Source organism: Dipodomys merriami, unplaced genomic scaffold (genome assembly GCF_024711535.1).
Source record: "Dipodomys merriami isolate MVZ:Mamm:240054 unplaced genomic scaffold, mDipMer1.0.p SCAF_625, whole genome shotgun sequence".
Taxonomy (NCBI): domain Eukaryota; kingdom Metazoa; phylum Chordata; class Mammalia; order Rodentia; family Heteromyidae; genus Dipodomys; species Dipodomys merriami.
Genome location: NW_027206208.1, coordinates 414,073 through 430,777, shown reverse-complemented (window position 1 = coordinate 430,777; position 16,705 = coordinate 414,073). Strand labels below are relative to the sequence as shown.

At 46.7% G+C, this 16,705-nt stretch overlaps 1 protein-coding gene across 2 annotated transcripts in view; it reads right to left on the bottom strand.

Moving 5' to 3' along the window:
* LOC138815137 (olfactomedin-like protein 2B) overlaps positions 1-16,273 on the bottom strand; it is a 38,039-nt gene extending 21,766 nt beyond the window's left edge. Inside the window, exons 1-4 of one of the 2 annotated variants that reach the window (XM_070004404.1) lie at positions 15,724-16,273; positions 13,155-13,418; positions 11,042-11,149; positions 360-536 (exon numbers count right to left, since the gene is read on the bottom strand). In XM_070004404.1, the coding sequence (XP_069860505.1) occupies positions 360-536; positions 11,042-11,149; positions 13,155-13,418; positions 15,724-15,897 (723 nt within the window). In that variant the 5' untranslated portion in view covers positions 15,898-16,273. The remainder of the gene's footprint in view (positions 1-359; positions 537-11,041; positions 11,150-13,154; positions 13,419-15,723) is intronic. The other variant, XM_070004405.1, reaches the window with a different exon arrangement.
* Between the last annotated feature and the right edge of the window lie 432 nt (positions 16,274-16,705).

Genomic DNA, 16,705 nt, shown 5'->3' with positions numbered 1-16,705 from the left:
AGATAACTAAAGCATAAAGGGTATGATTAGCAAGTGGAAGGCCCTGAGTTCAAACCTCTAGTATGATGATATCAGGACAGCTTGATATCCTTACAGCTCAATGCAAGAGCTGCCCATAAAGTCAAGATGGTTTATCGTGGAAAGAATGGGGCTGGGAATCAGATGACCCAGCCTTGATCCCTTACTTCTAGAACCTCTCTGGGCTTCAATGTTGAGAAATGGGGTCAACTTCTGCCTGTCAACCCTAGGAAACTAATAAACAGATGAGGTAAGCTCATGACCCTGGAAGCTCTATGCATGTGAGAGATGCTGGCATTGTACTTCCTGGGCTGAGCCGCTCCCAGGAGTTGGGGCTGTACCTCTTGGTGAGCGTAGGCTGCGGCTGCGTCTCTCTGCAGGGCTGAGCGGAGGTCCTGCATGCTGTCTAGAGTGTTCTCAGAGTGGTTCTCTTTGCCTCGCTTATTCATCTCCATCGGAATTTCTTCCATGTCTTCTTTGATTTGCTCATTTTTCTTGGTGAGGTTTTTAGAAACTTCCTGAGAAGAGATTTGAACAGAGGATTCATGGAGACCTCTCTGAGCCTGAGCCACACAGACAAGGTGAAACACTAGGCAACAAACCACTGGGGCTCAAAAGTGCCTGCCTAGTCCTGTGCTGGGAACTGTACTGTGTCCCCAGGCAGTGTTTTCAGGGACACCCATTTCAGGATGTCCAACCTATCACAGCTCTCCTAATGAGACATGGCTACACTCAGGACCTTTGGTTCTTCTGTCATTGTATATAGCCTTGCACTTACCCAGTGACTTAGAACATTATCCCAAAGTCCAGTTATTTACACAAGTTAATCAGCCACTGTGGGTTTTTGAAACAATTTTAGAAGGGGTGACTAAATATGTCCTTGATTTGCTTTTCTCTAGCACTTTTACCATTTAAAGTCTGGCTTCAAACTTTCAGAATACGTGAAAGGATATGCATATGTAGAGAAGCAGAAATGTTGGGCTCATCACTGCTTCAGATGTGGCTGGTGGGGAGATGAGCTACATGGTGTCATGCAGGCGCTTGGCAGAAATTCAGATTCTTAGCCCCACCCCCACCCAGCCCTGCTGGATCAGAATCTGTACTTCAACAAGAATCACTGATGCACTGGAAAAGAGGGCGGAAATATGAGCAAGAAACTGTTTTATGAGAGCCAACATCTTCCTGGGCCTAAGAGAACTTCCTGTCTTAGTAAGGTTCAACCTTTCCATGACCTGGAAGCACCTGTGGAGCGGTTCACACCCAGTTGGTACAGAGACTCTAGATGCTACTTCTCTGTTACCACACTGACCTGTGCAGTACTGGCCCTCAGGGGGCTACAAGCAGTGAGCAAGACCAGTGAGGATCCTGCCCTAATGAAGACCAGCCTCCATGAGGGAAATAAGCAACAGACAAAACAAAATAACTACAAGCCAGCCTCCAGGGGCTCCCACTTGGAATCCTAACTACTCAGGAGGTTGAGATGTGAGGATCAAGGTTTGAGGCCAGTTCAGGCAGGAAATTCCATGAGACTCTTATCTCCAATTAGCCACCAAAAAGCTAGAAGTAGTACTGTGACTCAAGTGGTAGGCTTTTTGGCTCAAGGCTAGTTCTCTAAGAGAGAAACCCAGGCTTTGAGTTCAGGCCCTCATACTAGCACAAAGGATAACAACTCTTAAGTTAGAGTGACCTGATGTACAGATGCTGACTCTACAGAAAGGTCTATCACTCAAAGAGAGCCTGAGGTGTGTATATGCCTGTTGTGCAGCCATGGCTCCAGGACTGATAACTCTGGGAGGCCAGGATGGCAGAACCTGTGTATCTATATTCTAAGAACGGAGGTCTCCCCATTCCTAAATGCCTTGAAACAGTCAGCATGGGCCTGGAGTGAGGTTGTCCCTATGAGGCTGGGAGTAGCCTATAACATGCAGCATTTGCCTTCTAGACCCCAGGGGGTCCCTGCATATTGATTTACAATCTCCAGCCCCTTTCTGGTTTCAGTAAGGAGCCATTATTCTGGACTTCTACTGAGAGAGTTTGAGGCAAGCCTAGCTCTAAGACCCAGAGGAACAGAATAGTTTATTCTCCTCTTGGGAACAGCAAAGTCTGTCAGCCGCCTGAATAAACATCAGGCTAGTGGTGGCATTACCCCATCAGCCTGATTAAGCTAGCGGTGTCCCTAGGGTGGCAGCGGCTGCCCCTCCTAGGCCACTTTTATTCAACCACCTCCTATCTCCTCACTGAGCACCCCCGCTCCCTTTGGGGCTCTGTATGCCTCACATCAAGAGCCTTTTGTGGGGGCACTCCTCAGAAGGCATGGGGGATGCCGCCCATGCAGAATGTGCAAGATTGTGTCCTGGCAGCAGGGTGAACTGTATGACCTCATGCCTCAGGCTCTTCCCCTGTGGGACAGCTGCAACTGTGACATTTACAGTGTATGCAGCTTGGCTTGTGGGCAGTGCTAGCAATGTGGTGAAGGCAGCGGGAAGGGTGCCTATCTGGCAAGAGTCAATGTACCACACAGTCCCTGCCAAGGCTCTTGGTGCTGTAAGGGATGGTGGGGAGGAGAGAGGAAGAGTATATAGCTAGATATTTGGGAGAGAAGGCTGGATACACTTAAAGATCTGGAAACTTTGTCATGAGTACTTGCCCCAGGCAGAGCCAAGGAACTGAGAGGTGTTCACAGAACGAGTGCCACGTGCCGGAAGGACATTGAGGTTGGGTAGAGTGGCAGCTTGGATCAGGTGTCAGTGTGGGCTGCAGCCAGATGTACAGGTACCAGAGGGAGAAGCAGGGGTAGGATCCTCTGTGGTGCAAGTGTCCCTGGTCCAGGCAGAACCAGGATATTGTTTGGGAAGGTGATAAGCACAGTGAACTAAACAGTACAGTTGGTCAGCACACAGCTTTAACAACCAGATGTGCAGGCTGGTGGGATGGCTCCCGAAAAGGGGTATCCCAGGGGTATGAGCTCAACATTGACTATGTCCAGCTCTGGGACAAGTGTGTACATGCCCAGGTGAGATGCCTGCTTTAAGCCCAAGCTATTGCACCATGATACAGAGGCAGCAATTCTCTGGTCTTATTTCTCTGATCAGAACCTGGAGTAGGGGATTGGACAGAGGGAAGAAGGTGTTGGCTGGAGTCACAGCGTGGCTAAGTAATAATGTAAGGCAAGTGATGAAACCTCTCCATACCACTGGGAAAAGGGAATAAATAATAATAATAATAATAATAATAATAATAATAATAATAATAATAATAATAATAATAATAACACCCAGGCTTGCTATGGAAAATAGGCAAGCAGCTGCCTATAGCCCAGAGTGAGGGAGGGCTGGGGATGTGTAGGTGAGGCTGGACTGGGTGGACCATGTGGCTATAGAAGTAGACACAGGTGTGAAGGGAAGGGAGGGCTAAGGTTGGTGTTCCTGGGACAGGGAGGGAGGAAAGAATGCAAGGCTGGGCTAGACAACAGGCAGGCCAAGCCCTGTTTGCAAGTCACACAGCACATACATCCTACCACACCCAGAGAGGCTGCCCACCTTCCTGAAAATGTCAGACCCCACATTAGATTGCAGAATGTGCTCCAGGCTCGAGTGTAGCCAGCACACTTAGGACAGAGGGGATGTAGTGCCTGTGGAGGCAAGCATAGGAATGAGCTGGGTCTATGGTGGAGGCAGGGGTGGGGGAGCTCCCAGTTCCCGTCAGCTCCCCCTACCCTCACTCTTTGAGTTCTCCAAGACAAAGCTAGGAGTAGATGGCCAGGGATAGCCACCTCAGCTGACAGCTGTCCCCCAGCCCCTGGTGAGAGAGCTGGAGGGACAGAGCAACTGGAAGTAGCCATTGCTCCTAAAGGCCGGACAGACAGGATGCAGCCCATTTCTTCTAACCACAGCTGGTGGGGGCAGACAGACATGCCTGAGGGCTCTGGGAGCTGCCAGCTGCCACCTTAACCCTCCCTACATACCCCCAAACAGCTGCTGAGCATCTGCTCTGAGTCAGGTGCTGAGGGTTAGGCTGGGAGGCAGGTGGTAAGAGTGGGTGGCAAAGAGTACTCAAAAGGTCCGGAGCCTGGAAAGAACAAGTGTAAAGTAAGATATCCCTGGCCTCTGGTAACAAATTTCTCTGTTCTGGGTACCTTCACCCACACCAAAACTAAGCCACATGCTCCATCACAGCCTGGCAGCTCAAAGTTGTTTCTAAGCCAGCAGATGGAGGGTTGACTTTCACCTTTAACTAGCAAGAAAAAAGCTTATATTCCTCACCACAGTGGCAAATGAGATTTGAGATCTATATAACCCCAGGGGAGGTAATATATTGGCTTAAACTCATATTAAAATATAAATTGAATTAAGTAATGTTAAAGCTGAAATGCATCTTAGAAACATTATTCCTGACCCACTGCCTTCCACAGAAGATGCTGCAGGCAGACGGGGGGGGTGTGTCCCTCTATGAGGCTGCAGGGGGAGGAAAATGACTTACAATGAACACGTCCATGGAAGCAGACCTGATGAGAGTGAGCGTGAGCACTTGAGTGCTGGTGGGAGTGGAAGGTGGACTAGGAGTATTTGGAAAGAGAGCAGCTCCTGCAACTCACTGCCAGACTTGCACAGATAAAAATTACATTTTAATATTAGTGAAAAGATATATCTCCTAGGGCCAAGGATGCTGCTTTGATCTTTCCTTCCAGGCCCCCTAACAAACAATCTACCATACCTTTAGTTTGGGGGAGACCCTCAGCAGTGCCCATGTAAGCATGTTCTAGGGAGAAGGCCAGTTTTGGGTTTGGATTTTAAATCTTCTCTGGAGGCAATGTTATCTGGAGAGAAGGCTTCAGTTGGCACATGAAGTTCCCTGTACCCATTTGTGCTCAGGGACAGGGTCTACAGACTTCAGCAGGCAGGTACAAGAGAAGAAGCACATGTGGGAAGGCGCAGGACTACAAAGCTCACTGCACAATCTTGTAGGCATACATTTATTTAAAAAGCATGGGATAGCTGGGTGCTGGTGGCTCATGCCTGTAATCCTAGTTACTCAGAGGCTGAGATCTGAGGACAGGCAAATTTCAGAGCCTCTTCAACTAGCCAGCAAAATGCCAGAACTCGCTGGGCACCGTGGCTTACACCTGTAATCCTAGCTACTAAGGAGACTGAGATTTGAGGATCATGGTTCAAAGCCAGCCAGGGCAGGAAAGTCTATGAGACTCTTATCTCCAATAAACCACTCAGAAAACAGGAGGTGGTGCTGCGGCTCAAGTGAAAGAGCACTCACCTTGAGCTGAGGAACATAGCTCAGGCCTAGAGTTCAAACCCCACAAGTGACCAAAAAAATGCCAGAATTGGAGGCATGACTCAAATAGTAGAGCACCGGAAGTGGCACTGTGGCTCAAGCAGTAGAGCGCTTGCCTTGAGCTGAAGAGCTGAGGGACAGCGCCCAAGCCCAGAGTTCAAGCCCCACGACTGACCAAAAAAAAATTATCAAATGGTAGAGCACCAGCCTTGAGCACAAAAAGCTAAAAGAGCAGAAGGCCATGAGTTTAACCTCTAGTACCAAGCCCAGAAACACACACACACACACACACATAAACAAACCTACAGGATATGCAGCCACACATATACAAGGGCATATGTGTACACAGTCACAGGCAGTCCAAGTACTTATAAATGGTTACAGGTACCCTGCATTTAAAGGTGTATGGAGTGTTTCACAAAGACTTGCAGCACTTACAGAAATGACTTAATCCAAGAAGAGACCTGATGTTAACATGAGATAATAAACACTCCTCTGTCTTTTTCTCTACTTTGGTGATAAGTCTGCTCCTGGGAGCAGTATATGCTCCTTCAGAATCCACAGCCTACATGTCTTTGGGACTCTGGAGGTACTTGCTACACAGAATAAAATTCTTTACATGAGTTGAATCTGGGCCACACTTGTGCCTATGTGTAATGAACCATGATACACAACAACAACACAAATAAATATTGATTATTTTTTGTTTTTTTGGGTCCGGTCGTGGGGCCTGAACTCTGGGCCTGGGTGCTGTCCCTCAGCTCTTCAGCTCAAGGCTAGCGCTCTACCACTTGAGCCACAGCGCCACTTCCGGCTTTTTTCTTTTTGCTTATGTGGTGCTGAGGAATCGAACCCAGGGCCTCATGCATGCAAGGCAAGCACTCTACCACTGAGCCACCTTCCCAGCCCCACAAATAAATATTGAAAGCATAAAGTTGAGTCATAGAAGCTAAGACATAAATACATGGCTCTATAGGATCTTAGGTCTTCAAAAACAATGTTTAAAAACAGGATTATTATATCATTTTTAGAGCATAAGGCTATAAGGAAAAATAAGATGATTAACATAGTAACATAATAAAATGATTAACATATTGCCGGGTAATATAATCATTGCTATTAAGAGGTTGAAGACCAGTGGTTCTATGCTAGCCCAGGTAGGAACAGTTTTAACTCCTTCTCCATGAAGAGCTGGATGTGGTAGTGTGGTCCTGTTATCTTAGCTACTAAAAAGCCTGACATAGGTGAGTCTCACCCAGGTCCCTGCCAGGAAGTGAGACCCTATCTTAAAAATAATCAGCAGAAAAAATAGGACTGGAGGTGAGGCTCCAGGGTTACAGATACTGCCTGGTAAATTTAAGAACCAGGATTCTCAAAAACCAGTACTCTCAGGAAATAAAAATAAATAGCCAGGCACTGGTGGCTGGTGGCTCATCCCTGTAATCCTAGCTACTAGGGAGGCTGAGATCTAAGGATTGTGGTTCAAAGACAGCCTGGGCAAGAAATTCTCTGAGAATCTTCAATTAACCACCAGAGAATCAAAAGTGGCACTGTGTCTCAAAATGGTAGAGCACTAGCCCTGAACAAAAGAGCTCAGGGATGTTGGGCACAGGTGGCTCATGCCTATAATCTTAGCTACTTAGGAGGCTGAGATCTGAGGATAATAGTTCAAAGCCAACTTGAGCAGGAAAGTCTGTGAGACTATCTCTAATAAACTACTTTTTTTAAAAAAAGCTAGAAGTGGCACTGTAGCTCAAGTAGTAGAGCGCTAGCCTTGAGCAAAAGAAGCTCAGGGACCGTGCCCAGACTCTTTGTTCAAGCCCCTAGACCAACCAAAAAAAAAAAAAAAAGTTCCCCTCAGGAAGGCGGTGTGAGGGGGATTAGGGTATATTAACGCTGTTCTGTTTCTTAAACTGGATAGTGGTTTTATAGGTAATCACTATATAATTTGTCAAGCTAAACATTTGTGCATTTTTCTATACATGGGTTACTTTTTTACCATTTAAAAAGCTTAACCAAATTCATCCCACTAGGTAGAACTCCCAGAGCAGATTTTATCAAGAGCAAGCATCTGAACATTTCAGATTCTGTTTCCCTTTCTTTCTTTCCTCTTTCATCTGCAAATGAAGTTTCCATTCCTACACCCTCTCTATTTGCAGAAGTTGGATGTACACAAGTGTCTCCTGCCAAGCACTGATCTGACTTTGAGTTAAACACTCCTGCAATCTGCCCCTTGATCTTGTCTGACCCCCAAAAGACTCCCATTGGGACTCAAGATTATACAAGGAGAGGAAAAGAATTTCACTTTCATTCCCCCTGCAGAGCCAGGCTGGAGAAGGAGTGTGTTTTCCATTTACCCAACATCCTGCCCTTTCAATTACTGCATACTCCAGACAGTCAGCCAGCATCAGCCAGATGACCTCAATCTAAGATACAGTGTTCCTCTCTAAGGGCCCAGGTACCTGGGTCATCTGAAGACTCTTCTGTCATAGCACAGATACTCATTCTTTGGACTGTCTGGTCCAAGGGACCAGGGGAAACTCTCATGAGTTGGGACCTTCCCTAACTCAATCATAATCTTATTCAATGGAACATATGGGACACAGCCACAGTCCTGCCTAGAAATTCCCTTGGAAGAACTATTGTTTTTAAGTTCTGGTTAGGAAAAACTGAGCTTACAGGGCACATGACAAGGATTTGAAGAAACTTATGGGGATGATTAGAAAGAACCCTGGACCAGGAATTAAAAGGCTCCAGCCCTGTAGTTCACCATGGTCTCAGGCAAGTCATCGCATTTCCTTGGGTCTCACAATCTTTGCAGCACACAGGAACAAGTGGGCTAAATGTAGATGGAACACTTGAAAACTATAAAATGCTACACAAGCAGAGGGATTATTAAAAGGTCCAGGTTGGGCTGGGAAGGTGGCTCAGTGGTAGAGCGCTTGCCTTGCAGGCCTGAGGCCCTGGGTTCGATTCCTCAGCACCATATAAGCAAAAAGAAAAAAGCCGGAAGTGGCGCTGTGGCTCAAGTGGTAGAGCGCTAGCCTTGAGCTGAAGAGCTGAGGGACAGCACCCAGGCCCAGAGTTCAGGCCCCACGACTGGACCCAAAAAATTAAAAATAAAAAATAAAAAAAATAAAAAAATAAAAAAATAAAAGTTCCAGGTTTTGCTACTGAATATACTACAAATTAAAAAGAGATACACTTAACTAAAATTACTTTTTGTAAAATCTCAGTCAAAGTACCCTTTTGCTAGACTAATAGCACTGTAATCAGACTCACCCCCATTTCTGCCATTGGCCAGCAGGAAGGCTCAACTGCTAGAAAAGCCAGAAACAGGCTGTGGTCCTTGAGCAGAGCCCAGCTGGTCTCTGAGGCTGGACATCTGACCTTGGCCTCTAAGCACTAAGCTATCTTTTCCAAGCTGTGCTCTTTAGATGAAATGAAAACTGTATGACTATCAAGGTCGGCTGAGAACAGGAGATGTAGCTGTTACCTCAGTTCCTTCAGAAATGCAATTCTTAAAGGCTGTTGTACCTTTGCACAATTCTGAGGGCCTTTGAAAATAGAGATGCTTTCTGGTAGTGGACTTAGGTTGAGACAGGTTCAGATTCTTTTAGGGGGTTATTTCTTTGTCAACCCCCCATGTATAATGTTCAGGCCCAGAGCCCTGACACCTCACACTTGGCAACTGAGGTAATTGTAAACCTCCTGACCCTCCTGCAGGAAAATTATATTCAGAAAGTACATCATCATAGCACTTGAAATTCTAAACCTAAAAGTGGGTGGAGAAGAAACTGGAGTTTTCTTGCTGGAAACTTTTTTTAAAAAAAAAACAGGATCACTATGTAGCTAGACTGGCCTTGAATTTGTGATCCTCCTGTCTCAGCCCCCCAAGCACTGAAATAACAGGTATAAGCCACCATACCCATCTTTTTTGGTCCATTTTTAGGAGAGGAATGAGCACGTTGGAACAGATCCTCATGACTGCAATGTTTCCTCACATTTGTCCCAGTACTCTTGGCAGGATACCTTGGGAATGTTTGCCCCAATCCTTGTTTGGTCACAATTCCAGTGCTGTGTGTTTAATCATTTTGAAGTATTTTGATCACTCTGACTCTACCTTTTAATCCCTGAGAAACTATGGAAAATAGGTAGGCTACCATTCCAACTATATAGATGGAGATGTGACTGTTTATAGAAGTAAACAAAGAGTACTTCACTCCATCGTGACTACAGTGCTTTCTACACAAATTAGAAATCCTTCCTATGTTCACATCCTATGTCTACGAATCACTCCTGAGGAAACCCCAGCTTCTCTATGATAGACCTATTTGTTTCATTAGGAATATTGATAATGTTCATGAGATAATTACATTTACCACTTAGAGTAACTCTCTAAAAACTTCTACTTGAAGCTGCAACTCTCTAAAAACTGAAACTGCAGCTCTTCAGGAAGCTATCTCAAGTTCCAGTTTGTAAAGTAGGTGCCTAAGTATCTTATCGATAGATCTGAGTGATGATCACTACTGGTAACCAAATCTCTTTTTTTTAATATTTTTATATATGTTTTATTGTAAAAATACTGTACAGAGGGGTTGTAGTTAAATGAGTAAGGTAATGAGTACATTTCCTATTGAGCATTGTTACCTCCTCCTTTGTTTTTCCCCTACCATCCCTTCCCTCCCCACCTCCCGAACTCTCCCCTCCCCAATTCCTCCTTTCCCCACCCCCCCCCCGAAGTTGTGATGTTTTGTACATCACATTGTGGTAACTAAATTTCTTATGCAAATGTTCGAGCATTACAGCAGCAAAGCAATATCAAGGCTTTTTAAAAATAATTTTTTCTCTTTTAATTTTCTTTTATTTTGTTAGGTTGTACTAAGGAATCAAACCCAGGGCTTCATGCATGCTAGGCAAACACTCCCAGTCATACTCCCAGCCAATATCAAGGTTTTTATGCCTACAACTACTACCACATCATCACATCACATTACACACCACAAGATGAAAACCATGGTACCAAGATATGTATCTCTCCAAACCCCGTCAGAATAATGTGTCATCTTTGTCTATGAAAATTAAAATACTTGTCCACTCCTGGGCCTGAGAAGTCTGGATGTGCAGTAGGTAATATTATCTAAAGCAGTTACTTTTATCTTTCTCTAAAATGGACACACACACATACACACATGTGCACAAGCATGCTCTAAAACAGTTAAAAACCAAATCATAACAAGAAACCAGCAGATTAACAAATTAATAACCAGAGCTGAAGGGACTAGCACTATTGCTTGCTTAGCATGAAACATCCTGGTGTCCTGGGTTCAATTTCCAGCACCACAAAAAGAGAAAACAAGGACAGAAAAGGAGGGAAAGGATGAGGGTGGAAAGAAATTAACAACTATATATTCAGAAGTGAGATGACCCCACCTTAAAACTAGAAGTAAGAAACCTACATGTACATGTACATTGTACTTAGCTCTAAGTTTCCTGGAAATCAAAGCCAATGTTGGGACAAGATTCTTATATATGAAAATAAGGATTTTATATTTTCAATTCACAAATTGTTACCTGTAATTTGACATCATTTTGGGTAAAGATTTATGTCCATTTTCCCCCCAAAATAGGATGGATAAAATCTAGGGCATATGCTTTCCAAAAGTATATATTGATAAGTTTGAGAAACTTTGGTGCTAGACCAAGAGAAAGCCAGGGAGACCAGAATCTTCCTTACCTCTTCCAGTTTGTCCACACGCCCCACGAGCTTGGTGGTGACTGAATGTAGCTTCAGGAGATCCAGGCCATAAAAAGCTCCTTCCAGCATGTCTATGATTGTAGAGAGCTAAGAAACAAGGACAAAGGATTAGTCCAGGGGTGGAGCTAAGAAAATACCATGAGAGAAGATTTCTTTCACATCCACATGTTGGAGACCGAACAGGAAAGCCACTATCCAGGAATTGAGAAGTGGTCCTCAGAAACACAGAGGCAAACCCAACGATAATGTGTACTCTGCCTTTTGGAATGAAAAGAAAATCAATGAAGAAAATAAAGAGTAAACCTGCAATCTAGACAGCACCACAGGTTGTCTATGCCTCCATTATAAATAAAGGAATGAAGAGAGAGGGTAGTAGCCCTCTTCATCTCTGCCTCTTCACGATACCTTGCTGTGTGCCTGGCTTTAACAGGGGATCTATAAACACTCTGCAGAATGGCTATAAAAGTAATACCTTGAGGATATGCTTCTGAACCTTTCAACTTTTCTGGGCCACTCAAAGGCCTTGGAAGGTACCAGCAAGTTTTTTCTTCACACAAAAAGCTAGACTGACTCTAGAGTACAAGAGACCTAAAAGCCCATGTTTGAAGTGGCATCCAACCTTCTCATAGCTTTCAATACTGTCTCCTTACCTTGAGGAAGGTGGCCATGATTCTGTGATTCTGGCAGTATTCAGGGCATACAGAGTGCAGGCAAAGAAAGGGACAGATGAGAGGTCCTGAAATGGAGCCTTTCTGTCAAGCACCAGTTCTTGGGATTGTCTGCTGGGCCTCCCATCTGCAATTGCGATTCCCCACTGTCTCCCAGCTTTCTTTCCAGATGAAGAATGCTATGCAGAAGTGTTCATGATTAAAAGAGCTCCTTCCACACCAGGGGAAAACAGCTGGATAGTGGTGAAGAGCCATAGCTGCTTAGTATGTGCCATGAAGAAGTCCTGATTCTGAATCAAAATTATGCCTGGTGTGGTTCCAGAAGTCCCACAGAGACCAATCCTAGAATGGAGCCACTGTGGTACTTGGTCCAGAAAGTAGAACTGCAGCTCTGAGCAATCTGGCCCCAACCCTAGGACATTCCCTGTACTGGTAAACACCACTAGGTTTAAAGAGATACCAGTGAACAAGGTGCTAATGGCTCACACTTGTAATCCTAGCTACTCAGGAGGCTGAGATCCAAAGGATGATGGTTTGAAGTCAACTTGGTGGAAAAACTATGAAATTCCATCTCTAAAATAACCAACAAAAATAAGGTGTAGAACCATGGCTCAAGCACAGGCCCTGAATATAAACCCCAATATAAAGATACCAAGCCAGGTACAGCAGGTACACATTACATGGCCAGTCATTCATTTACACAGTCATGCTTCCTGGAAAGTCAAGTACACTTGTCATCTCTGATTCTCACTGCCGCTCCAAGTATAATATTTCCATATTTCATTCTAAGAGGCTGAGATAAGACAAGTGAAATAATAGAATCAGGATCACACAGCAGTGATTTGAACCCAAGTCTGTCAAACTCTTAAACCTAGCTTGTTCCACCATCCCACACTGTAAGTGAACAGAAAAGGGCAAGGTCAGAAGAAGCCTTTAGTCAAACCTTGGGGCGTCCTAGGTAGGACCTGGGCTCCTTCATACCATGGACCATGGTCCCTGATCAGTTTGAGGAACCCACTAGGACAGATTCTGAGCCTTCCTTCCTTGCATTAACCCAGCAATAGTGCCAAGGACTAAAAGGCTCAATGTTCTCTTCATCTTTCACTCCTTCAACATATATGCTGGCCTGACAGTAAATCATGACATCACTTTTCCTGGAGAGCACTAAGTTCTTCGGGTCAGCTGGGCCAGGCAAATGCTGCTAGACCTGGCCTCCTGGCTCTACAAGGAGGAACAGGAACACTCTGCTCTAATATCTCCCTGATACCTGAGCTGAAAACACTAGTCTCAGGTCCACATACAAGACTCCAAGGACCAGGCCTGACCTCCTTCAGAGGCCTTCCATCCCCAGATATGGCCCTATAGGGGATCAGGGATCCCCAAAATACCTTCTGACTCATAGCATTGCCTACATTAGCTCCTACCTTCAGGTCCTGGATGTCTGCCTCCCGCAGTTTCTGAAGTCTGAAGTCTCCCTCGCAGGGATTGAGGGCGGATGGGGGAGCAACACAGGCACACTTGCAGGATGAGCCTGAGGTGATAGTTTCCACAGTGTAGAAGTCTTCCTTCCTGGAGGCACCCTTGTTGATTCTCTGGCAGGCATCTCGGCCCAGGGGTCTCACCACACACTTGCACTGACAGTCTGAGCCCTCGGATACAGCCTTCACCTTGTCATAGTCCCCCAACAACTAGACACACAGAGAAAATGAGTTGGGGAGTATGCAAACACAGGTGTCATCCAGGCTCCTTTAAGCAGGCTGTCTATTCATTCTGTCAAATGTCCTGCCCCAGCCAGTGACCTCAGACAGCTCAGAACTATGGAGTGAGTAGGTCATCGCAAGGCAATTTGCTGACTCGGACATTTCTTGAAGGCATTCAGAGTTCAGCTTTCTTCATTTGTCTTGGAAAGCTGGGTATTTCTCTGGGGGCCTTTTATCATTTAAAGGAAAAAAAAAGATGATCCTATCATTATTTCAGTAGCCTTTGCGACTTAGAATCCCTGAGTTAGATTTGAAAAGGAGGAAGATAAAGTAGGGATTGGAGAGATAGTCTTCAAATGTAAGGACTACTAGTTTCTCTTTTTTCATGAATCTCTCATTCATTCTACACTTTCTGAGTATACCTTTGAGAGGACATGGGGTGTGGGGGGGATGATGCATAGAGGAAGTGAAGGCCCAACCCAGAACTTGCTCCCAAAGGGCCCACAGTGTAGAGGCAGATAAATGACAATCACATAGAGAGGACAGAGACAAATGCCCCCAAAGAGCAAAGCTTCAAGTACAGTGGGTACTGCCAGTGGCCCCAGCTGAGAACTAGCCAGGACTTCTTGGAGAAAGTGATAGCTGCTCTGAGCCTTGAAGGATGGGTTAGATTTGGAGCAAGAAAGTTGGGCAGAGATAAATCCAGATGTCAGGGAGTTTGCTCAGCCTAAGGGTTCCTTTAGTTCTGAGAGTAGCTTCTGAACCCAAACTCAGCACCAATGGGTTGGCTGTGCTTGATGCTTCTACATGGCTGACCATTTCCTTCTGGGTACTTGCTCTTCCTGCCAGCTTCCCCAGACTTGAAAACCAACAACCTAGGCTTTCTGTAGCTCCTACCCTAAGCAGCTCCCCCCACTCCCACTCCCTAAGTCCCCAAAGCCAGGGTTCCCTTCAGATAGCCATGGAGCTTATTTGACTGGAAACATTCCTTGAGATGCTGTCTAGGAGAAAGAAGGAATATAATGTTTTCCTTGCTGAGGTCCAGTTTCTTATAGTACTCACATTTGCTTTAGAGCTGTTGTCAGATGCAGAATGGACCAGTGGAGGAAGGGTGACTGGAGGAGCTGGTCTCTCGATATTCTGATTGTAAGTTGTAGCTATTTGCTGAAACACTGCCTAGATTCCTACACACTTCTGCTTCTGCTCAGAACCATGGGTGGGTGCCTTCCATTCAAGAGGTTCAGGTTTCAGGAAAGCTTTTGTGGACAGTATTCCGAATCCCCAATTAGAATGATTTTGTGTTTTCGATTTAGGGGTTAGTGGGAGGTTCTGGGTATAGGGCCTAATTTAGCATAATTATTAAAGAGGAAAGATTAATGTTAGAGAAGTCCCAAAGTAGAGCTGGTGGCCATCTCTACAGGAAGGCAATAAGACCCAGTATGAGGGTCTTGTGGTGGTGTAAGTGATGTGCTCAGGGTCTCTGACATTTCTCATTTTACGGACCAGAGTGATGATACCCACTGCACGTCATCAGACCAGTTCTGGAAAGCATGAAACCAACACTCCCAAGTAACCCTCACAGTATTTTGAGTTGGGTTGAATTCTTTCTAGAGCTGGGTTCAATGCTGTAGCTTTGTGGTGCTAGCTGAAGGGAATTCAGTGTGTTTTGAGAACTGAGTCAGATTTGTCAATGGTGATACTTTGCCTGTAGTCATGCCACTTGCCCCCACTGAGAACACTCTGACCTGTGTGGCTCTGCATTTCTACTCTACCTCCCCCAAACACCAGATTTTGTCATGAATCCCTCTGGGATTCTGAGGGACTCTCATATGTTGTAGTTCTGTCTTCACCTGCTGATTCTGCCTGCAAGGGTAGGAGGTCTCACCCAAACTTCTCCCATGGGTGATGCCATCTGCCTCTTGCCCAACATACCCTCCTGTTTACACATTCCAGTTCTGACAAACAGCCACGTGGGCAAGTGGTTCACTTTCCACAACCCTTAAACCAAAGCATAGTTTTGTGCTTCTCAGGGAGTGTGGAAACTTCCTCCTTTCTCCTGATGGGAAAACCTTGAAAGAACCCATGTTTTGAGAGGAGCCCCACTCCCTGGAGAATTACTCTGATGAAAGAAAAGCAAATGCCCTTCCCTTTGGTGATGGAAGGGGAAACAACTACCCTCTCCACCAAAGGAAAAGAAAAACCCTTTCATCCAGGACCAGCCTCTGGCCCTTGTCACATTCCCCCACCTCCACCATCCAGGGCAAAAGGGGAGGACACCAGACTGTAGCCCTACCTGAGACAAAACGTTCTCCTGGTTGTCCGCCTCGTTTTGCAGAGTCTCATCCTCCGTGGGCCCCACCGTCTGCACATCAGGGGGCTCGCTCGTCCCCGTGGAGGGAGTGCTGGACCCCCAAACCCGGACCACAACCAGAGTGAAGCAGAGAACTAGCGGTAGAGGCTTGGCCATGAGGGATATGGCAACAGGGACCTCAGCCCGTATGGAGACTGGCTTGGGTGGCGAGGAGGGGCGGGGCTGGGGGGATCTCGGCAAAGACCCAGGCTAGAAGATAACTGGCTGGAGCCGGAGTGGCTCCACTGAGGCTGCTCTCAATGCCTTCTAAATCTGGGTGCAGTCGGAGGGTGAGCCCCGGAGACCCTGGGCATCTCCTTCCCGTACAAGCTGCCAAGTCCGTGGAGAGCCGGCGCAGCGAAGAGTTGGAGATCCGGCTCACCGAGCGTGTCTCCCGCGGGATTGGGCTCAGGTGCAAGGCGGGGTCCCGCGCACCGGGGCGCACGGGGACCGGGAACAGGGCGCGGAGCGGACAGCGGCAGCGGCAGCAGCGGGAGGGGAACGCGGCTGGGCAAGGCGCCGCGGAGCGCCGGCGCGGAGGGAGGGCGGAGCCTCTATTGTGCGGAGGCCACAGAGATGCAGCCAGTGACCGAGCTGAGGAGGAGGAGGAGGAGAAGGGAGGGGAGGAGAGGAAGAGGAGGGAGGAGAGGGGGAGGGAGAGGAGGGAAGGGGGAGGGAAGGAGGAGGAGAAGGGAGAGGAGGGGGGAAGGGGGAGGGAAGGAGGAGGAGGGGAAGGGGGAGGGAAGGAGAAGGGAGGGGAGGGGGAGGGGGAGAGCCGGGAAGCACGCTGGCCTCAGGCGGAGAGGCTCCCAGTCGACCCTGCTCTGTCTCAACCGGCTCAGCTGCAGCGGGCAGGGCCAGGCCTGGGAGGACGCTCGGGTCCCTGAACAGACCGTACAGGGGAAGAGGAGAGATGGTATGGTGT